Raw genomic sequence first — 23,532 nt, 5'->3', positions numbered from 1 at the left:
ATTTTTCCATAGCCAGTGGAACCATAATTCGGGATTTCAGGAAAAATTAGATTTTGTCCATTTTTAGGGCCTAACAACCGATACCAATCAGTGGAACGCAAAATTGAGCATCTTTTAAATATATCGATTCATCGATAGTACCATCGATTGCTCTTTCAGCTCTATCTCTTCGCCCATGTTTAGCCATTCTACTTTGTGTTTTTGTTTCGTTCCTCGACATGGGCATTCGCATTCGAAAAAAAAACTTTAAACTAAACGGACGACGCCGCTGACGACGGAAACGGCAAGGGCGGATGAGTGTTGCGCGAGTTTAATGGTTTTTTCGCTCCCGAAAAGCCAGTTTCTCCACATTTCGTTAAATATATTTAAGAATTTTTAACCAAAATCGACGCAATTTCCGCCTGGAGAAATGCAGTTGCAAGTGTAATGTGCGGGAGTGGTGTGGAATAAGGAATAAGCGAGCAGGAAAAAGTCACGCGTGTGATGTGTTGTTGTGGCTGCTACGAATCGAAAAAAAAAGTCAAATCCAAAAGGCAAAGTGCAAAAGGCAGTCAAAAATTAACACCAGACAAGTCGACAACTAGACAAACCCAGAATTTCGGAAAAAAATTATAAAAGGTGTTAAGTGAAATAATGTGCATTTAGAGGTGGAATCGCGACGCAAAAGGCCCACAGCAGTGCCAGCAGGCAGCAGCAGTCGCTAAACATATTGAACGTAGTGTGGCCAAGGCAGTAGAAGTAGTTCCGTTGTTGTTGGTCGTGTGTATTTCTTTGTTTTGTTTGGTTTTCGTGTTCCCCCGCTCCATATCTCCTGTCGCGCTCACACTCGTTCGCTGCTGAGTGTTGGTGCGTGCGTTTGCAAGTGTGCAAGGACAACAAAAACGCACTTCATTGGAAGAGGAAGCGATTGAGAGCATCAACAGCTGTGGCGGCGCTGCCACTGCAACGCTCCTACAACCACAACAACAACAACGATGGACACATTTCGCAAGTGGCTGAACAAACCCAAGGTACAGTAAACGGGGACTCTGATAACCCAAATCATAGTTTCCCTCTTATCACCTCTCGCACTGGCTAAATATATAAAGAGAGAGGTGGAGAGGCGGGAGAGTTGTAATTAATTAAGAGCAGCGCAACAGTGCGAATGGTGTCAAAGCAACTCTGCAGTGTATGTGTGTGTGTGTGTGTGTGTTGGTTCGTTTGTTAACTGTGTCGCTGTGACGTCAGCGTTTGCTTTGGCCCTGGTACAAAGCATGCTCTCCTCTCCCGCTCTGCCTCTCGCTCGGTCTTTGTGTGCCAGCTGGGCTTTAACCGTTGCTGGATGATTAATTCGCTGACGCTGGCAGAACACCGCAAACAGCTACAGCACACATGCACACATACAACTGCAACAGTTGCATTAGCATTTTGTTTTTGCACCATGTGCGACGTGTACGTGTGTGTGTGTAGTGTCTGTGTGGAAACCGCATTCACTGCATTCGTTCCAGTCTCAATTCAAATTGGAAATACACTCTCACACACACACGCACGCATACATGCTCACACGCACCAGAAACAAAAGCAGAAAAATGGCGCCAGCCGCCGCCTGTGTTCGTGCTTGCAAATTACAAGTAAATCTAATTTATGTATCTACGTCTGGGGTAATTTTGGATCGGATCTGTTCTTGATACTCGCGCTACTCGTACTCGTACTCGTGCTTATGGGTGCAACGGAAAATAACTTGGAACTTTCCCATAAAAAAAAAAAACAAACAAAACAAAAACAATGTCAAAGTAGTTTGATGGGGGCATCCGTAGCCTCGGTTTTCCAGTGATTGAGTAATTTATTTTTAGATCTTCGGCGGCATTCAGACGCGATTCCATCACTGAATTCCACATTTCATCTATATATAGCTTTCTCGTTTGCTCCGCTTGCTGCGTTGCTGCCTGGAATATGTTGTACCGTTAGAAGGAGGAGGAGGAGGGACGAGGGTCGCCGCCAAAAATAAAACGTTGATGGAAAGCCCCTCGCCCCTTCTCACACTGCCGCCCCTTGGGGAGCGAGCCTCTCTGTTTCTGATGGCCGATCGCTCGTCAATCTGTCAATCCGCTGACATTTTGATTGCCGTCGCCAGATTTTTGAGTGTACCCCCGAGGAAATCGAAATTAGAAGCAATTTACACGTAAATCTACAATCCATTCAATCGGAGGCAAACACTACATTACATTTTTGTATATATGTGTGTGTGTGTGTGTGTTATACGACAACGACGCTGACCTCGGGTTACCTGGAGGTCAGTGTCGACATTGGCTGGAAATCTCATTGTGGAAATAACGAAGCAAACAAACAGATGTTTCCAAAGGGTTTTCAAGTGTTTCAAGAAGAGGTCTCTGTAGATTGTCTATATCTGTCGTTAGATTAGATAAGATTGATGAAATAATGGGGATTGTGAAAGATCGATGGGAGTGGTAATAGAAGGAAGCAGCGATTTCAAAATTTGTCCATATTTGTACACCAAGAGTTTTACTTTTTAAAATTAGAGTTAAACCAAATCGAGTAAGAGGGTTAGAGGAGGCTAAACTATAACTACACCATAACCAATAAATAATTAAAAGAATAATGTTGATAAATCAAAGATATTACTACATTTCATTATTATCCTTACCAATGATTGATTTTCCATTAGATGTAACTAAATTTTTCCCAAATACTTGAATTTGGAAGCATTTTTCAACGGAAAATGAGTTTTTCGAAATGGAATCAACTGTTTCTTGGCTGCAAATCTATCAAATTCTCTGGTCTCCCCTTCCTAGAGAAGTTCCGTCTGTGGTTAACTTTTTCTTTTATTAATTTATTACGCTCTAAATAGATTTAAAAATTTAGAAATACAACATTTTCATTGCCTCACTTTCCGGATGCCGCCTCTTTTCTGCTTCTCTTTTGTTAATTAACACACTTCTCTCTCTCTGCTCCCCCCTAATACCCCACACCCCAGCTCCCTGTATTTCCCCCCTTTTCAACACAATTGCAGCTCATAAATAACGGTACGTTTTCCTTATTTTCTTGAAAAACGTGCAAAGCAGTGCAAGCAGCTGTGCGGCTGGCGGCTTACCTCCAAACGAAATAGAAAATGCTGTGGAGGCCTACGGCAATTTCTGCTTTTCTTTTTTCCCGCTACTCTTCTTTCCCCTTCATCTCCTCTCCACTTCTATGCGGTGGCTGCTCTTCTTTCGTTCATTCATTGACTGACTGCACACAGTTTTTCCGCACTCGTTTCCTGGTCGTCGATGTCTTCTTCGTTTTCTTCTTTTTCTTTGTTTTTGCTTGCAACTTTCTTTCTTCTTTGTGTAGCGATGCGCTCTCTCTCTCTCGCTCGCGCTCTCTCTATCTGTCGAGGACGCGTCTTCTGTCTTGGTCGAGCATCGAGATAAACCGTAATTTAATACGACGACAGCGACTTGCATTTCGAATTTAATTTTCGATGTCGAAAGAATGAGTTGAAAAAAACGTGTAGCCTGTGTTGTCTTTAAAATTAGATAAAATTCCAGAAATATTTTACGACAAATTTACTAAATCTTTGATGAAATTTAGGAATTTTGGAATTTTATTCAAGAGAACAAACATTTTTCTTGCTTTATTTCAAGGTATATTTATGTGAATATGAATATTAAAGTAAATTAAAGTATTCCAACACGCGACGCGCAATAGATTCCATCGTCTCTAGCCAGGCACTATTTCAACGTTAGCCTTGTGCTCTACTCGTACTCGCGCCGGATACAAATAATTAGTTATGCCTATGCCTATTCCTACCCCTCTCCCGCTCTCATTGGAACTCCCATTGCAAACTTCTTCAAGTACAAACGTACACACATATATTTTCCCTTTAAGGGGTATAATGAATGCCTTGCAATTGTGTGCGAAACCCACAGCCGACAAGCGAGTGAACCTCGTAGTCGTCGAAACAATGGTTTGTGGAGGCTGAGAGAAAAAGGCGCAACAGCGTTGCCTGTAACCTATAAAAACAGAAAAAAAAAACGAAAAACAAAAAAAACGCGATACGGATCCCAGTCAATGGGGCACCGAAAAGGCAGCGGCACGCGCCACAGGCGATTTTAATTGATTATCAGATTACCAGGCAGCGGCCCAATCTTTGGGCATTTTACAGAAGGAAGACCCCACATAGTATTACATCATACCCCGCCTTATAGCATATATAATTTTTGCATAAATATGTAATCGAAGCACGGCCAACGGTGGATATATAGGAAGTACGCTAAAGCTAAAGCAAACATTTTTCAATTCAATTGCTTTATAAATGTTTAACGATCAACGTTTCACGAGTGCCAGTACGAGTAGGTTTGTGTGTGTTTAGAGATTTGTGAATATATCACAAATAGTGGGTGCGGGGGTCTATGATATTCATTCGTTGCGGCAGTCGTCTGATCAGTATTTAACACATGGGTTTTTGCGATTATTGCCCATCGGTACCATCCGGGATATTCCCAGCATTAAAGAAACTTTATATTTATGGGGTTCTCGGTACCCTGTACTCGGAAGGGTATATGTTTACGGATTGTATTGGCTATTAGTTTCACTCACATTCGCAGGTGCTAATATTTTCCGTAAGATTGAAATCGTTTCTCTGTTGGTGCCATTCGAAACTTATATCCTCTTGTTTATGGGAAATTTCTACGAAATCACTTGCTTGTGAGCAACTGGACCTCCAGATAGGTCTCTAGCTTTAGGAACCACACGTTTATTTATGGAATCTCAAGTTTCAAGCTCTAATTCTTTCATTTTTTCTACACTAATAATATAATAATAGCAGCGGATACGCTGCAGTCTGTATATCCTATAACATTTCTGCCTTATATCCTGTTTCTCATAGTTTCCTCTTTAATGTTCATTGTTTCCTCTCTTGAATCCAATATCGCCTTAGATCTTTCGATATATGTGTTTGTGATGCCTCTGCTTGAAATCTAATAAAATTTATACGCGTTTTTCCTGTCTGTTTTTTTTTCCCCTTTTGTTTCTCACTTGAAGTTGGCATTGAATTGTTTTATGGCCAGCAAATCCAACAACGAAACAAAAGCAAAGCAAAAAAAAAAGTGAAATCTATTGGGCGCCTAGCAAATGTACAATTATTTTTTGGGCTCTTTCGCTCGCCCTCTCTCGCGCGTGTATCTCGGTTTTTGAGAGCATGTTGTAAGCAGAGTTGGCTAAAAAAAAAATTGTACAGAAAAAGAGTAAAAATGGTGTGCAATTAAAGTCGTTTTCTGTTGCGTCGTCGTCGTCGTCGTCGAAATCGTCCATTAACACAATAAACTCTGACTGTGAGGCCTCTGAAAGTTGAGGTCTACCGAAAAAAGCCAAGTTTTACTTCTTATAAAGAAAACATCATGAGTGGGCAAAATGGAAATTACAACAGTGCGAAACGTTTAACAATTGGGTTTAGGCAAAAGGGCCATGAAGGGGCGGGAGGCGGTAACGAGGCGGTCATGGAGGGAGGGCAAAGTGGAGGTAGATCCAGTACAGAAAAGTACCCAGTGCACCAGAGAAGTGGATAGTAGAGACATATATGCGGTAGATAAATAGGGAAATACCCAATAGATAATTTTCACGGAAATGTAGAGGTGTTTCCATTGAAAAAGCAGATATCCAATATCCCACAGAAAAGTGGGGGAATATCACCTCAGAAAAGTACAGATCCCAGATAGTTTTTCTATCTTTGCTTTGTTGGAGTATCTGAACAGATTTTTTAATTTTTATATATTAATTTTATGTTTATTTTTTACTTCTTTATTTATATTTTTATTTTTTTTATATATATATTTTGTATATATTTTTTTATATAATTTTTTTTAATATATTTTTTTGTATTTTTTTTAAATTGTTACATGATTGTTTTTTTTTAAATGTTTTTTAATTATTGAAAAGGTTACAACATAGGCTTTAAAAACGATTTCTTTGATAGTATCTAATCGTTTAGGGGAACAATCCCCAGAAACCGGCTCAAATGAACGTTTTCGTTGAGGCACATTAAAATGGTTCAAAAGTATATTCCACAGAAAAGTAAAGCTATACCCTATGAAAACTAGAGCTATAGCAGATACTGCTACATTCCGAATATATAGTTACTATATCCCTCAAAGAAAGATATACTATAACCCACCGAAAAGGAGGTTACTGGGGGGAGAATTCACTCCGACGGAGTAGTTCACGGAGGTACTTCAACCCGGTAGTCGTCTAGTCGACTGCCATCTGTGGCATCTGGCATCATTTTGCATTTTTATGAAATTCACTTATTTACGCTTTCTGAATCCGAGATAAAGAGTAAACAAAAAAAAAAAAACATAAACAAAAGTCTGCGATAAAGAAAAACCTGATTTATGTCTGAACAAAAGGTAGGGAAAAGTGTGCAAAAAAAAGGGAAAAGGTAAAGCAGTGTCTTTAAGGCAGAAACAGCCGCTGAATGTCAGTCATAATGGTATACTCATTTCTTACAGTGCGTTACATAACTGGAAAATGGAGATATCCTCAGATATCTTCCATGACATGCGGATAAACCACATTTGTGGGTACATATTCCATCTATCTCTGTATATTCTCTGTGTGTCATGAAACGCACTGTACTGTACTATTGCAACTGCATTTGTGAATGGCCACAAACAAGAAGCAACATTGTCCACGTCTGACAGATTCAATCCAATGCCACACCAAAGTATTCAGTATTCATGAGTGTGTGAGTGAGTGCACGAGTGAGTGAATGAGTGCATCTGTGAGTGTGCCTGCCTGTTGCTGGGCCGCGTGTGCCAACAAAAGCAACAACCTGTTTCTTGCGGTGCATAATATTTGGGCCATATTGACATGTGCCGCCGTTGCCGCCGTCGCCGCCATCGTCGTCGCCACCGTTAACGACTTGTGCTCTGAAAACTGTCCCCATTTTCCAGTTGTTGATGTTCTAGTAAAGGCCGGTCGAGGTGGGCCACAAATGTTGACTCTACGTGTTACGAAAGCCTCTAGATAAACAGATAAAGACGGCGTAAAAAACGCAAGTAAAGCTGGAAGATTGAAAGAGTTTTCCACTTGAAATAATATTCTCTTTGACAAGATCTATAGCATTGATCCATAGTATTGTTTTTTGATTACTTAAAGGTTCTCGTAGATAGTATACAAGGTACAATAAAGTAGCCAAAAATGTATAATATAGGGTTCCAAAACTTATGATTTGATGAAAGAATTCTTGGAAACGATGGAACTATCACCATCTTGAGGAAGACTCAAAGGATATCCAATAAATCTGCAGATTCAAACAGATTTCAAGCTGAAAAAATGGGAAACCAGCATTGAACCAGCGTTAGCCTAAAGAAAACAATATAAGAGTTCCCTAAGGTTTTTCTTTGAAAGTATCTAGTCGTTTATGGAAACACTGAAAAAATTCCGCTTAAAACCTTGCAAACAAATCAGAGATTCGCCATACGTGGTATTTCAATGGAAATAGTAACACTAGGAACCTTCTGGAACTATGAATTCCGTTAAATTTCAACAGATTTTCTTGGATATCATCATATATCCGTAATGTAATCCCCACCGAATTGATGCCCCACTGGCACTGTTGGAATGCCTTAACTATTTAATTTTTGTTATAAATGATTTAATAATCATTTTGTTGTTGAGAAGAACTTGTCACCAGACTCTCGTCACTCGAGAGTGAGAAGAAAATACTGGAAGCATTAGCCCCCAATCGCCAGTCCCCAGTCGCCTGGCAGTGTCTTTGTCTGTTTTCGCGTGTAACTTTTCCACTGAGCGCGGGGATCTATTAAAAATTAACACAAAATTAGTTGATAATACGAATACGAATACGAATACTCATGTGGCCCAGGCAGGGCCCCTTTGTTCGAGTGTTGCGTGCTCTCCTGATACCCTGACATCACCCTGGCACCCTGCTTCCCTGATCCCCTACTTAGTAGTGGACTTTAGTGACGCATTAAACGGCGATACACAGTAGCAGCTCCCTCCCTGATAACGCCACACACACGTACTCCCAACACGAGCTGGAGGAGGAGGAGGAGGAGGAGGAAGCGACTACATGGGGGATTGATCGGGGGCTGAAAACATGAATATTGTAGGCCTGTCAGCTCTTGAGATGTTCTATAAAAAGAGGAATATTCCAAAGAGTATCAGGGGTACATCGGGAATCGTGTATTGTAGGCGCCTGTGCCTCGAAAAAAACGTTTGAACAAAACTCAAACGATTTGAGTGGGAAAAGATTTCGAAAAGATGGAAAAATTACTCCAAACTTAAAAAATATCAAGACAAACTTAAAATACAAATTTAAAAAATCGATACTTATCGATACCTTATGTTAACCCATTCGATATACATATATCGAAATATTTTTGGCTGTACCCAAGACTCTTGAATGGAATGGAATTTTCCCCAATGAAAAACCCCAATCGGTTTCAGCATTTCAGAGTAGAGCACAAAAGTAGGGCGTGTTCTTAATGTAGAGCTTAGATTATTATTCTGTCAGTCTGTCATTTGAGATTGATTGAGAGGTATTACAGGAAATAATTAGACGATACGATACGATGCGATACGATACGTTGAAAAACAATTGCGATGATCGTTGTTTTGTCAGCTGTTGTAAAAAAGGTGTAAAAGGTGTTTATATCACATGTAATTTATCTAGAGATTAGTTGAGTTTTCAACGCCGTGTTTCCTCATTGCTGCCGCTTTTCAAAATAGACTGTGGCCTCATTTTTCCCTAGAAAGAGTGTTGCCACTTTTCATGGGCATATCCATAAATATTAACCTTAAACATTGATTGGGTTTTTGCCCCTTTTGCCACTCCCCATAAGTTCCCCAAAATCGTACCACCCAAGCACCCAACCAACCCACCTTTTATGCTATCTGTATGTTTTATATATTTATGTAGATATTGTATCTGTATCTTTTGGCTTCTTGCGATAAGATTATGCAACTGTTGCACGGCATTTGGTTTGCTGCTTCGTTGGTTTTCCCTTTTTTTCTCTCTCTGTGGATTTTTATTGAATACTTTTCCAATATTTGCTTGGCAACTTAATCCGCGCGTATTCGGTGTGTAAATTTCCTGCCGAATGAAACAAATATTATATTTATTTCATACCGTGTGCCATATTGATGGATGGACAGCTGTCTGTCTGTTGGGGGGGAGGGGGATGGATCTCTGATTAGAGGCACATTCCAATGGGAATCCACTGGGATTTCAGGTTCAATGCAGGTCAAACGTTGCACAATTGCTCGATGGATGAATGGAATGACCCCCCAAGGCTGTTGGACCACTGAAAGCGCAGCTCCTCTCCAACGATCCGATTCGATCCGAGCCGATGGTTCATTGGCTCCAAAATGTGCGAGAGTGGCCGGCAATATGTCAATTGTTTCGTTACGGTTTTTTGCAGACCAGACACCAAATACAAATACAAAATAAAAAAAAAAAAAACGCTTTTCCAATGGCCAGGCGACCGACCAGTCTGTGGGGGTAAAAAGTAAAAGCGGTGAAATTTTCACATTCACATTCACATTCACGAAGTGCAACAGCCTTCAAGTAGCGCCGGAGCTGCATCGATGCCTCGTTGCCACTCTCCTACTTTCGAATGGCAGCAGCTTCAATTGTCGATTGCATTGCCGTTCCACTTATTACCTAATCCCTCCCCAGACAACCAGACGTTGGAGTAGAGTGGAGTGGAGCCCTACAGGGGGAGAGCGTTTCAGTTATCAGACAGACGTTGCATAAGGCCGCAGCGACGCGACTCTCTTTTGCGTCCGGCATATCAATGAGAGCAGCCGCCAATACGAGGGGGGAGATCGGATGCGCGTGTGGACAAACAACGCCCACGTACCACACGTACCACCACCCCACGCCCCCTCCCCCACCCAGAGAAAGAGCACACCATGTGGTGGCGGCATTCGCGGTTCCATGCGACGCACTTTAACCCCTTCATTGGGTACGCGATATGGAAATGGCAAAAGGAAAGTGAAAGCCTTTTGCGGTTGAACTTCTTTATCATGGGGAAACCTCTAAAAGATTCAAGATTTATTGACAAACGTGGGGCTTACGCTTATTGAAGGTAAAGATGGGAGCTCTACCTATTTGATTGGGAACATATTGAATGGAAAAATATAGAAAGATTTAGAGAATCCATCAGCATGTGTCCTGTCGCTTATGGGAAATTACTACAGCAAATTGTAAGGCAAGACATATTAACCCTAACCAACCCCATATTAGCCCTTACCGATATTAACCCTAATGCGATACGATACTGCGTTAAGAGGGATATCGTTATTCGACGATCGACAAGAAAAGAGAACAGACGTGAAATAAAGAGATTAATAATAAACACAAACCAAGAACCGCGCCACAAAATAAACCCATAGTGGAACAGGGCTAGGGATAAGGGCACTGCTATATCATGTTCTGAAATTGATCCATCACCAGATGTCGCCACTATTCTTGAGTATTTGAGCCTCTCAAGTGAATGCATAAACAAAACACATGCCGTGTGCGTGACAAGGCTAATTGCAGCTGGCGCCTTACTTTTCTTCCATGAAAGTCCCCATAGAGATCACCCCTTTCCCCCCTCTACCATCACCCTATACAAGTGTTAATCACAAAACTCATGAATTAGGTATTTTGCGAAATCCACAGCCTATCTGCGGATCTGTTTCGGATTTCGTTTCGGGGCTCGATTTATCAGATCTTAAACAGGCATCGTATAATATAACTGGATTCCCATTCCAATCCATTCCCCACCTGTTGGGCGGACCCCGGCGTGAGATAACAGAAAAAACAAAGGGGGAACAAAAAAAACATTCGCTTGGCCTACGTTTATCGATTTATTCCATTGCGACATGTTTTTTTTTTGTGTCGTGTTTTGGGGACTCATGAATATGCATTGGGGTTAATGGATGGCGCCACCTCTCCCCCATTTCTTTCATCTCTTTTGGGGAATATTTCTCTTTCTCTTTCCGATGCTCGGGGTTTACTCTCTCTTTCTGTTTTTGTTATATTTAACTCTCTTTGGTTCTTCTTTTCTTTCTTGGGTTTCTCTTTCTTTATTCCCTCTCTTTTGGTTCATTACTTGATCTCCAATTTTTTCTTGTTTGGAGATTATTTTATTTATTTATTTTTATAAATTTAATTGGCTTTTTGTTAATTCTTTTCTTTTCATAATTTTTTGAAAATTGTTTTTAATTTATCCGCATTGATTTTTCCTCTGCTTTACCTCTTTTCTGCTACCTCTCTTTCTCTTTTGATTCTCTCCCTTCTATCGTCTTTCTTCCACTGCATTTCCGTTCGTTTTCTTATGTTTTGATCATTTTTGTATGCAAATTTGTATTTGTTTTTCCGTATAGTTTTCGAAATGGAATAAATTATGACATAATACCCTACTCCTCCTCCTCCTCCTCCATCCGATCCGGATTGAATCGGTTCGATCCGCGTATTAAGTGTTAATTTCTGCTGCGGTTCGTTCAACCGTCGATTCGGCCAACTCTTAAATCCCAAAATAAATGAATCCTTAAATGCAACAACAACGGACTTCCTGTTTGTGTTCCCCTCGATATAAAGGGAATTGAAATTTTTATAATTTTTATGCTTTGACTGAAAGTTGAATGCACTCACTCCCCCGCCCCCCCCACCCTCCTCTCTTGATGGGGTACATTTGTCGGGTTTATACCGGTTTTCGGTTTATGATCGGTCTTTGTCTTTGAGAATCGCGGAAATGTCAAATATTATTCCTCTGAGAAGTGGATCTAGATCTCTCAAAATTATGCTTGATTTGTGTGACAATTTTCCTGCTTTTATTTACACAAGATTTAAAATCTTGTTTGTACTTGATTTTTTGCAAAATTATATTTTTTGGTTCTTACTTTGATTTTTTCAAAATTATCAATTATTTTTCTTAATTTTATGTCTTCTTTTTCACTTAATTTTCCTATAACTTCCATCTTTTTCTTCACATTATCTTCCTAAACTATCCATCTTTATGTTACATTTATTTCAACCAGAATTTTCTTCTTTATCTTAAATGTATTTCCTCCAGAATTTTCATATTTTTTTAAATTTATTTCCTCTAGAATTTTAATTTTTTTTGTTAAAAGTTTCCATCTTTTTCTTGATTTTATGTTCTTAAAATTTCCATCTTTTCCTTCACTTAATGTTCCTAAAATTTCCATCTTGGTCTTACATTTATTATAACAAGAATTTTCTTTTTTTTCCTCCAGTATTTCTATATATTTTTGACATTTATTTCCTGCAGAATTTTAACTTTTTTCATAAAAATGTGTCCATATTTTTTGCCGTATTTTCTTTAAATTTTATTTCCTGCAGTGTTTCCGAATTTTTATTTGCATTTCTTGCGGAATTTTCAACCCTTAATTTCTTACTTTTCAATCTTTGATCTTTTTCTGTGTCCTACGCTTCATATACTATAAATCTTAATTATAATTATAATCTATATATAAATATAGGCACCAGCCTATAGAGACTTGTGTTTTCTGATTTGTTTATATTCATTTGCCTGTTTATCAGGCTTCCCCACGTTTATTTATACATATGTATATCTGTGTATATAGTGTATTATATTGTACGATTTTTGTGTGACCGTGACTCAGTTTCCATCCCAATCTTTTCTCTTTCTCTTTTTCTGTGTCTCACAGAGAGATGTACATGTATGTATGTATGCATGCCCCGTCCTTAGCCTACTAAAAATGCCCACAGAAAGATGCTGTAATCTCATTTTTCAGAATAAGATTGGCGGGATCAATAAAAGTGAAAATTGTCCATATGTAATGGCTTATATTCGGTTGATTATTCATTCCCAGAATTCCCAGTAAAAGCATCTTAATGCTTTCTTTTTGTGTGGATTTCCCCGATATATCACGTAAAGTAGCCGATCCAATGCCTTATGCCTTATCCAATAAATTACTCACTCATGTGATTGTTTCCATTGTATTGTTTGTTTTGTGTATCCTGAAACACTTTTTGCATTGTTTATCCTTTGTTGAAAGACTGAATATCTTGGGATGTAGAACAGAAGTTGTCTACAGATTAAAGAGCATTGCTTAGGTCTTAAGGAACTGTGGAACTTTTGCTAGGAATCCAGTTCTATGAAATGGAAGCCACTTTTAAAAATATAAAACTAAAATTTGTTGAGCAATTATCGCCTAACAGTCCCAAAAACAGTCCCGGAACATTACTTCGAACTTTAAGGGCTCTCTCACCTCAAGAAATCGAACTTAGTAGAGTTGGACTTCGGTTGATTCTTTGAATCGTAGCACATCCCATGTGAATGAATGCCTCGGACTCTATAAAAGGAAGTCTCAACATTATTTTTTGGTGAAGCAAAGTCCTAAAGATTCAGGGATCTTCAGGAATACATTCCACCTAAGTAATCCTACTCGCCTACTGTACGTATTTCGCATAAGTGAAAGGTCCCCTTAGGGTGACAGGCCTATGAATTACAATTGTGGGTATATAATTTTCCAAGTGCAAAAAGATACATATATCATTTAAGGGCGTGAACCCAAACGTCATATGTTTTTTATGGGTTTTTTGTAGTAAATTGTAATAAAAACTGTTGCTCTGTGCATTCCGCATTTCAAAGCGGAATCTATCACGTGAGATGCAGTGATTTATAGCCTGTTTTGCTGGGGTTGAAAACCCATAGAAGACCGAGAGTTGCAATCGATAGTCGTACTCGTAGTACTCGGCATTTGAATGATATATGTATATGTATATTTCATGTCAATTAAATTACGACACTTAATTGTGCAGTTTGTTTGCAGAAATTGAATTCAATTTAATCGTTTGAATAGTATCAAACGATACCCGAGCCGATGGATGCTGGGGCATGCCTCCAGCCCCCTCCAGGTGGACTGTCCACAAATTGGTTCGTTAGAAGGTCGCGGCATCTGTGGCCCCGTGTTTTCACCTCTCATTCCTCATATTCCCCCTTCCAGATGCAGTACTTTTTCTTGTTAAAGTCTTTTCAATTCAATTGATGGCTGATTGAAAATAAAGTGAATTCCATACGCATCTCAAAAATAGCAACAAAGAATAATATTCAGGGTCACGTTCCGCTGTCTGCCATCCGTGCAAGACACTCCTGGGCTGGAAATCCTTTTGCGTCAGCAACAACTTTGAACAAAAGCCTCGTGCCGCACAGAGGAAGAGACTAGAGACGAGACACAGGGTCCTTGCCTTTGTCCTTGCTCCCCTCGGCGATGGGTGATGACGATGGCATATCAAGGCTTCCACCAGGCAGACGCCTGTTGCACGTGGCACACGAGGCCGTTTCATTTCTGACGTCAAAACAGAAATTGTGTCCTTAATGTTAAGGTTATTTGCAATCACTCCTGTGGCATATTTCAAATGGAAATCTATTCAAATTCAATCACAGAAATTTTCCACAGAAATTGGCATCAAAGACAGTTGAAAGCTTGTACATTTTAAGGTTTCTTTGGACGGGGAAACATCTGTACTATGCATATCTTTATCTGTGACGTGGACAGAGCATTCCAACATATGGTTTTCACTGCCATGCTATCAGTATCAGAGTCTTTTCCAGTTGCCTTTCGATTCGTTATCATTCCGAAAACAAAAACAGAAGCTTGCTATGTGGCCTGGGCCTTTCAATTAGTTGATTGGACACAAAAACCAGTTGAAACAATAATTAAAATACCTCAACAAAAGCATTTGCCACTTCATACCTTATGCAAATAATCTGCTTTGTGTTTTAACTGAAACTAGAAACTACGAGAAACTATTAGAAACTTCTACAAAAATACCTTAAATATTTCAAATCTAAATTGCAGTGAACGAAAAGGTAGCTGAACCTTTCAGTACTAGAATGTTTGAACATCTGTGTAAATTTCGGATAAAATTCTTGAGTTCTGAGTGCTAAACGAATGTTATAATCCAACGAATAAATATGATAATGGGTTGTATGTTGGGGTTCCCCTTATTATTACTCCAATTTCAGTAAGGAATATACGTTTCCAAGCAAAGTTTCAGTTCGAAATGTGATGGAACTTTCGTTGGCAAAAAGTGTTGTTTATTCCGCCTTGCAAATCAATTTCTCAAATGTTTGCTTCGCTGGACTGGCATGCCACTTGCAAATGTGAGGTGCAAACACTGTCTCCCACTGTTTCCATGGGGTCTGGGGTCCCCTCCTATCTCTCGTTGCGATGTTATTCCTCATGAATAAGTCACGAGGAAGCGTCATTTCCTCTCATTTAAAATTGAAACAAGTGCCCAAAAGAGAGCCTCAAAAAGATGGCGGTATCCTTGGAGGTACATATCTCATTATTATCCCCACTCTTCTCCATTCGTGGCTGCACCATGTGGGGTTGAGCGTTCCGCTTGCCTCGAAACGAGCTTAAAATTTTTAATTACCATTTAACTTTTTTGTCGGTAGTTTGCCTGTCTGTCTGTCTGTCTGTCTGCCTGTCTTTCTGCTGGTTGTTTCCTCCGAATAGTGGGCGAGGGGAAGGGGCGAGTGATGCGGCTCTTTAATTACATTTGGGATTTGGCTAAATATTTTTAATGCATTTATGAGGCATGTAAAGTGCTTTTGTTGCTTAATGCATTATTAAATTCAAGGCTGTTCGATATTTTATGGTGGAATTTGTTTTTACATCATTTTCATCGCGTACTGCTTCGATTAACCCGCTTTCGATAAAGATTTTGGTCATTTTTACCAATGATTTATGGTTCGTTTATCTTCTTTCGATTCTTTATCGATTAACCTGCTTTCGATATATATTTTTTGGGGTTTTTAATATAGTTTTGATCGATTATTGCTTCGATATACATTGGGTGTATATTTGTGGAAGGGGCATTATCGATGAATGTTTACCTTTTTGTTTCGATTTTTATCGTTTTTATCGATTAACCCTCTTTTTGGGCCCACATTCAGCGCTGAGCTTCGATTATATCGATTATTTCTTACGTGTTGATCGACTATCGATCTTCCGATACATTTTCAGTGCAAATAAGCCCCCAGAATGCTTTCCAAAGGGTAACTTCCAAAAGATTTCGCTGTATTTCGATTGAAAATAAAGAATTTCTGAGACTTTCACTGTCTTGAGATCACTTTTCCCCATAATTACTGTGTCCCCAACGTGGGTGTAGATGCCCACTGTATAGCTTTCACATTATTTTCGATCAATATTTGGACAGAACGCAAAAAAACAAAAAAAAAAAAAACAATTACTTTGACTGCTGGCTGCTCCAATAAATTAGCGGTTTGCACATATGTGTGTGTGTGTGTGTGGGTGTTATCTGTATGACTCGTACCTTATCCGTATGTAGAGTGCCATACTTCCACTCACTTTTCCAGTTTTATTTCGTTGTCCCTAAATTGCGACGCTAATTAATGGCTACAACGACGACACTTACAAAAAGTCTGTTTCACTGGCGTCAACACACCGTTTTGGCCAAACAGTGTTGTCATGACGGCCAGAACGAGAGAGAGAGAGAGAGAGAGAGAGCGGGAAATGATGGCCAGAACCGGAGATGGCGAGAGCTAGCGAGAGCGAGCGAGAGAGGAGGTGCTGTATTGAGTGCCACCGACGGGCGGGGAGGTGGGGAGAACGTGTGTGGCACTGAGCGAAGCGTGCGTCTCCAGTCATTGAACTAGTCATGGCCTTGCCTCAACCTATAGTATTCTCAATTTCAAAACGAATGTTGTGTGGTTTCCCACCTTCAAACATTTCCAGAAACATTTTCTGCTCATTAAATTGTTGTTTAAACACCAATAAAACATATTACCCTTTTTCGTGTGTGTGTGGTTTACCTTGAGGCCTATGGTCTTACATATGACGAAATCGTATCGAACCACTACGAATACGAATACGAATACAATTTTCTGCATCGATTCATCGATTTGCTGTGTGTGAATCATTCATAGACATTCACCTGCAACACACCGGAATATGTAGTGGGAAGCGGTGGTTGTGTTGCGGCTTTATCGTGTAACTGGAAATCTAGCTAAAAGTGTAATTAACTGTTTTCTTTGTTGTTGTTGCACACAAATTTCCCTTGAATTATTTATTTGCTTGAATCAGGGCTTAACAGTTTGTAAATAAAGAAGGTGAGGCCGAAGCGGAGACGTCTTCGACGTTCACATGTGAATGGCACCTAAAAACAGCTGATTATCGGTTTTTTTATTCCCACAATATTGGAATATTATTGAATATATTGGAATAAAGAGGCTGGCTGAATATTTTGAGCCAGCCTCTTTTTTTCATTTTCACAAAAGTTTACCATATTGTCTGTATATTTTATGTAACGAATGTGTCCATTCGCTTATGGGTAATTCGTACAGCAAACAAACTGTCTTTCGCCCTTCATTCCACGAAGGCCCCTCAATATAGAACCAGGTTATAAGTAAACCTCTACAGAAATCCTGCAAATGCAAATAGAGAGTACGATTGGCATCACCTTCTCTTGAATATACCTTGGCCTGGCAGCCTGGTAAACGCCATTTCCATCTCAGTGACGCTTCGTCGTCGCCTGCTGCGCAGTTTTGAAGGCAAAAAGTCAACGATATTTGGATTGGTGTTGGTGTTTACCTTTATAATAAACACATTTCGTACAATTTGTTTCCTTTCCCCTTTCTCCCCCTCCCAATATTTAGCTGATCTTAGGGGCCTTACCCCCCTCTGATCTTACTCCGTACTCCGTTTTATACCGTTTTTGTTGTAGTTCGAATTTAAAGAGAGCAAAGACCAAGCCGAGAGAGCCCACACAGACATGCGAAGGAGAAAACAAGTTCAACTGCCGATAAAACGCTGTTTATTGTTGTCTCTCTTTGGATCTGTCCCTGCTTCTCTCTCTCTCTCTCTCTCTCTCTGCTACTCAGAATCTCGTGCTTTTGGGCAGGCAGCTCCTCAGCTTAATTGCAGCCACGTGATTCTGCCGATGAATCCATATCATTAAAATTCGAATCACCATCTGTGCCCTGCGTTGCATGTTCGATAACAAAAATGTATTGTTGTTTGGGCTCCACTCCGAAGTTGGGGGACCAGTGCATTGCATCATCTTTAGTTTTCTTCGCTTGTTAACACCTCTATTGTTGGATTATTCAACTGCAGACGAGGCTTGAGGCTTGTAACGACCCACAAGAGAGCATTACATGAACAGGCATTTCCATTGCTCCATTAATTCGTTTGATTTGGTAGTTTTTCAGATTTCTGGTTAGTATTTGGTCACAGGTTTATGGCAATCCTTTGAATAGTACCACTAAAATATATAGTACGCACCTTTCTAGCCGTTGTGGGTTATAGATTATGGGTATTCTGCCCAAAGCAAAGCTAAATCCGATTGAAAGCTGACTTTAAACTGCCTTGAAACCAAATCGTTAGTAGAAAAGTCTTTCCATGAAAAACCTATGATTTTTCTTAACATTTCTTAAGAAAACTTCTATAACTTTGCTATAATGTGATGTTCTGTTAACAAAAATTGATTTGTATTCATAAATATCGGGTGTTTGGTTGTCTTTCGAGTGAATAGGATAATAAAGATGAGATCTTTTGCAGAGGAGTTCTATTAAAAGATAGTTTTTCGGTGGCTACACCTATCCCCGATACTCAGTCAGTATTTGGAAAAGAGTATGCCCATGGTAGGTTTATTTCTTCTTTCTAGCTATAATAATGAGTACTAGGCGTCAAAAAAGACAGACGGACAGGCAGACATGGCTATATCGACTCGGCTAATGATGCTGATAAGGAATATATATACTTAATGGGGTCGGAAACGCTTCCTTCCGGGTGTCACACAAACCGAATATACTCCTCTACTCTCCCAGTACCGGGTATGCATGGGAACCCCTTCCTAAGCTTTACATATGGATCGTGTTTAGTCCACTATCTACTAAAGATACCACCTCTCAACCGACTTTATATACAATGAATACGTGATTCGATGATTTGTTGTGAAATCCAACAAAAAACCCAAAAAAAAAACAAACCACAACAAAAGCGGAGCTCTAATTAAACGTCAGTCTGTGTGACAGCGTTTCTACGTGTCTAGTGGATCTCGTGAATCATCGTCACCGCCTACGCCGGGGTGTCATCCGCCATGCACTTGTCACACGCTCTTTGCGGTTCAGCGCGATGGCCCGCCCCCTCCCCATCCCCATTCCCAACCCCCTCTTGATAATAATTTGCACTGCAATTGACTCTGGGGCGATAAGCCTTATCGTTGGAACTTGTTACTCATCCATAAATATCCGCATTTCCCCCACATGCATTTGCAGGCCGATGACAAGTCGCTGCTGGCGCGCTTTTTCCATGCCGATCGATCGCTGACGGCGGTGGCCAGTGAACTGGACAGCTTCGATGGACGTGCAGAGCCGGATCGATGCTCCCGATTGGTCAGCAGACTGCGACAGAATCAGGTACGAGAGAACCAGGGGCTTGGTGTAGAGGTGTCTCGCCGTCCACTAAACGCCTTCTTCTTCTACAGGACAAGGTGCTGTCGATCACGAATCTGATTATGGAGGAGCTGCTCGGCGAGGATCGTGATCCGCGCGCATTTCGCGCCAAGTTCCCCGAGGAAGTGCTGCAGGAGAATCTCGCCGGACAGCTGTGGTTCGGCGCCGAGTGCCTGGCGGCCGGCTCTTCGATCATGAATCGGGAGGTGGAGAGCAAGGAGATGCGACCTCTGGCCCAGGCCGTCACCAAGAGTCTGGGCAATGTGCGCGTCCTACTGAGAGATCAATGCCTGCGGAATAATGTCCCCAACAGCAAGACCCTCCATCTGGACCTCAACGACTACACCACCGAGCAGCTGTACGAAAGCCTGAAGATCTTCGATCGCCTCTTTGCCGAGTTCGAGCTGAGCTACGTGAGCGCCATGGTGCAGGTGAAATCCCGTCACGAGTACGAGATGCAGCAGTGGATCGGTGTCCTCTTCTCGGAGACGCTGCAGCGTGCCCTGAAGATAGGTCTGCTCGATCAGGATATGGTTGATGCCTTCGATCCGGGTCTGATGTTCTCCATTCCACGTCTGGCCATCGTGGCCGGGCTTGTGGTCTATGCCAAGGGGCCGCTCGATATGGATATGCCGGGGGATCAGCTGTCGGAGATGTTTCGTCCGTTTCGCACGATCCTCATCAAGATACGGGATCTCCTGAGGAACCTCAACAACCAGGAGCTCTATCAATTGGAGAAACTCTTGTGCACCAATGAGGATATCAACACAAAGGTTGGAATCCTACGGATATATCTTTTATTTATGGTTTTTAATGGTGTTTTTCTCTGCCTTTCAGGTGCCTGTGGGCTCCAGTAGCATAGAGGCACCCACTCCAGAGCATAGCTCCACTCCGACAACGAGCAGCAACAATAACAACAACAACAAGAGCAGCAGCAGCAGTGGCAGTGGCACTGGCACTGGCAGCGGTGCTGGAACTGTGGAGCGACTGGTAGATCAGCGGAATAACAACAACAATCAGCAGAATAGCAACGAATCAACGACGTTGCCGCCACGCTCTCCGTCCATGTTGTCGCTATCGGCCAGCAGTACGCCCACAGCATCGCCGGCACCATCGCCAACGCCCTCGCATTCGATTGCCTCCACGACATCGTCGGCGGCCAGCAGCAACTCTACACATCCCCCAGCCGATTGGTCAGACGGCGATGACGAAGATGAGGATGAGGAGGAGGAGGACGAGGATGAGGAGGACGAACTGGAGGATACAGAGGATGATACAGATGAGGAGCAGCTGCTCAAAGACATTGTGGCCGCGGATTGTGCCTCTGGGTATCTTATACCCAACACGAATCTGGGAAATCTACTGCAACCGCAACAGGTTCCACTCACGGATAACTTCGTGGCCAGCGAAGATGATGATGAGTACGGAACGGGGGACCAGCAGCAAGAGCAGCAGCAGCAGCAGGGTCACAGAAAGGAGGACGAGGAGGAGCCCAGTACGAGCGCTGCACTGCAGCGGCTGCGTCTAGCCAGCAGCGATGACAGCGAACCACACAGAGACCAAGGAGAGACAATCAAATCGACAGAGGAACAGGAACAGCAGCAGCAGCAAGAACAGCAGACCCTCCAGAGCAGCCGCCAACGGCATAGTCACAGTCACAGTCACAGTCATCGCCATCATCATCGCCACCACCATCATCACCATCACTCGACGCACCAGCAACAGCTGCAACACCAGCCACACCATCATCAACCGCATCCACATCGTCTGACACGCAGCGGACGTAAGCGATGCAGCATGGAGGCCGCCGTGGAGGTGGAACAGCAGGAGCAGGGCCTGGCCAGTGGCGACACTAGTGCCGCATCCTCGCTCTCCGACGATGTATCGCTTGCGATGCGCAACACCACGGCCCGCCTCAAGTTCAAGTGAGTTTTGTTTGCTTTGTAATGGAATTTCCACAATAACCCTTAAATATCTGTTTCCCAGGAGCACCGAGAACCTACTGCATCGTCTATTCGTGTGCATTGCTGGCGTTGCCGATCAGCTGCAGACGAACTTTGCCTCCGATTTGCGGCAGATATTGCGCAGCGTGTTCCTCATGAATATGTCGTCCGTGGAGGAGGAGCAGATCGAGATACCGGAAAAGACAAAGGAGTCGGAGCTGTTCGAGTTCCGTGCCTCCGAAAACGATGTGATACAGGAGAGCGCCGGCTCCAATCAAAGCATTTACTCAGCCGAGGAGGTTAATCCAGAGCTGGACAATGTGTTCAGCGCTGGCTCCCGTCACTCTGCCGGCGCCACAATGCAGCGCAACAACACCATCGATAATCCGAGCAGCAGCAACACCAGTAGCAGTTCCGCCACGACCCGCAACCATGTGACGCGCAGTCGAAGTCTGGGTGATCAGGAGACTATTGCCAGGAGCATGCCAGCGCCTGTGCACCAGCAGGAGCAGGAGATGCAACAGCAGCAGGACCACCAGCAGCAGCAGCAGCACCAGCATCAAGTGCAGGTGCAATTGCAGCGTCAGCGCAACAATTCCGTGGGCAGCAATACCCCCTCCAGCGCCTCATCGACCAGTTCCAGCTCCGAACAGAATTCCCCCGTGAGCACACGAAGTGGCAGCAGCCGTCGCCGCCTGCAGAGCAACAACGAAACCCAAATGCCTTCGTCCACATCGACAGCAACAGCCGCGGCAACGCTTGCGCCGCCAGCCTGGATACCCGATGGCAAGGCGCCACGTTGCATGTCCTGCCAGACGCCCTTCACTGCCTTCCGGCGCCGTCATCACTGTCGCAACTGTGGCGGCGTCTTTTGCGGTGTCTGCTCGAATGCGACCGCCCCACTGCCCAAATACGGCCTCACGAAGGCAGTGCGCGTCTGTCGCGAGTGCTATGTGCGCGAGGTCCAGGTCCGCTCCTCCTCCACCACCACAAACGTCAGCGTCAATGTTGGCGTTCAAATGCAGAGCCAGGCTGGACGAGTGCAGACGGCGACCGCCTCTTAGGACCGGCCATTGGCGCTTTGCGGCGCAGCTGATGACCAAAAAATAAGTGACGCGAGCGGACGACGGCGAGGACGAGGGCGAGAAGATGGAAAAGCAAACTGTGAAACGCAATTGTTCTTCAAAAATTGTTTTCTTTATTTGATACGTAATCCTAAACATAAATCCATGCACAAAGCGAGAGCTTGCATAAATAGATCGTTCAGATATATGTACTATATATAAATGACTATACATAATCAATGAATTATGTATATATATATTTGTTTTTATCTTCAAAAACAATGACCAACCATTGAGCGGGTAATGCTTTGATTTTCTGTCTACAATATAAGACTATACGAGTATTTGCGTATATATATATTTAATTGGGTTCATATCAATTCAGACTTGTCAACAGATGGCGCCAGCTATAAGTTTGGTCGTGGCCAGCATTTCAATAGAAGATCGAAGAATACGTATTCGTTTTTTGTTAGTCTTTACTTTTCTGTTGCTGTTTCTGTTTCTGTTTATTGAGGGCTTACGGGAGCACCTAGCTCTAGCTTTAAAACATTGCAAATCTTTTTGTCACTAGCCAAGGTCCTACGATATATATCGGGACAAATATATAAATATATATATCGTATATCGTATAAGTGTATATTTTTCTAGCATTGATTCGAGGAAGTATATATAGGATGATCACGCGATGATAGTAGCCGTTAATTGTAGCAAAAATTTGCGAAACATTTTTTGTGATTTATCGTAATTTTCGTATGTATTAATTATTTTATTTGTAAAACGCGTTCGTTTGTTCGTTCGTTCACCTCTTTCTTGACTTTCGATGGCATATTATATGGTTGTCGTGTAATCCGTAATCCATAATCTATATCTGTGTGTAATCGGAATATGGAATCCTTAAATTTCAAAAGTATTTCAAAACAATAAATAGTAACCGAGTATCCAGTATGCAGTACCACTAAAGATACATATATACAATACAATATATATATTTTCTGATCCAAACTTGTATAAAACAAAACCACAAAAAAAGTGTAACAAAACGAAATAATCTGTAAACATCTCTGTTTA

General features: G+C 42.0%; 1 protein-coding gene across 1 annotated transcript; it reads left to right on the top strand.

The window, feature by feature from the left end:
- The first annotated feature begins 169 nt into the window (after positions 1–169).
- LOC4801147 (lateral signaling target protein 2 homolog) lies at positions 170–22,961 on the top strand. Its single transcript, XM_001358248.5, has 5 exons — positions 170–1,010; positions 19,281–19,421; positions 19,490–20,230; positions 20,295–21,382; positions 21,444–22,961. The coding sequence occupies exons 1-5, from the start codon at positions 975–977 to the stop codon at positions 22,462–22,464; spliced, it is 3,027 nt and encodes a 1,008-aa protein (XP_001358285.4). The 5' UTR covers positions 170–974; the 3' UTR covers positions 22,465–22,961.
- The last annotated feature ends 571 nt before the right edge of the window (positions 22,962–23,532 follow it).

The sequence above is a fragment of the Drosophila pseudoobscura genome, chromosome 2 (genome assembly GCF_009870125.1).
Source record: "Drosophila pseudoobscura strain MV-25-SWS-2005 chromosome 2, UCI_Dpse_MV25, whole genome shotgun sequence".
Classification (NCBI taxonomy): Eukaryota; Metazoa; Arthropoda; class Insecta; order Diptera; family Drosophilidae; genus Drosophila; species Drosophila pseudoobscura.
Note: the sequence above shows the minus strand (reverse complement) of the source record. Positions and strands in the feature narration are given on the sequence as shown.

Bases quoted from the DNA above. Each gene is read 5' to 3' on its own strand.
- LOC4801147 (XM_001358248.5), top strand. From the start codon at position 975: ATGGACACATTTCGCAAGTGGCTGAACAAACCCAAG. The intron at 20,231-20,294 runs GTTGGAATCCTA...TCTGCCTTTCAG, and splicing joins ATGAGGATATCAACACAAAG to GTGCCTGTGGGCTCCAGTAG. The intron at 21,383-21,443 runs GTGAGTTTTGTT...TCTGTTTCCCAG, and splicing joins ACGGCCCGCCTCAAGTTCAA to GAGCACCGAGAACCTACTGC.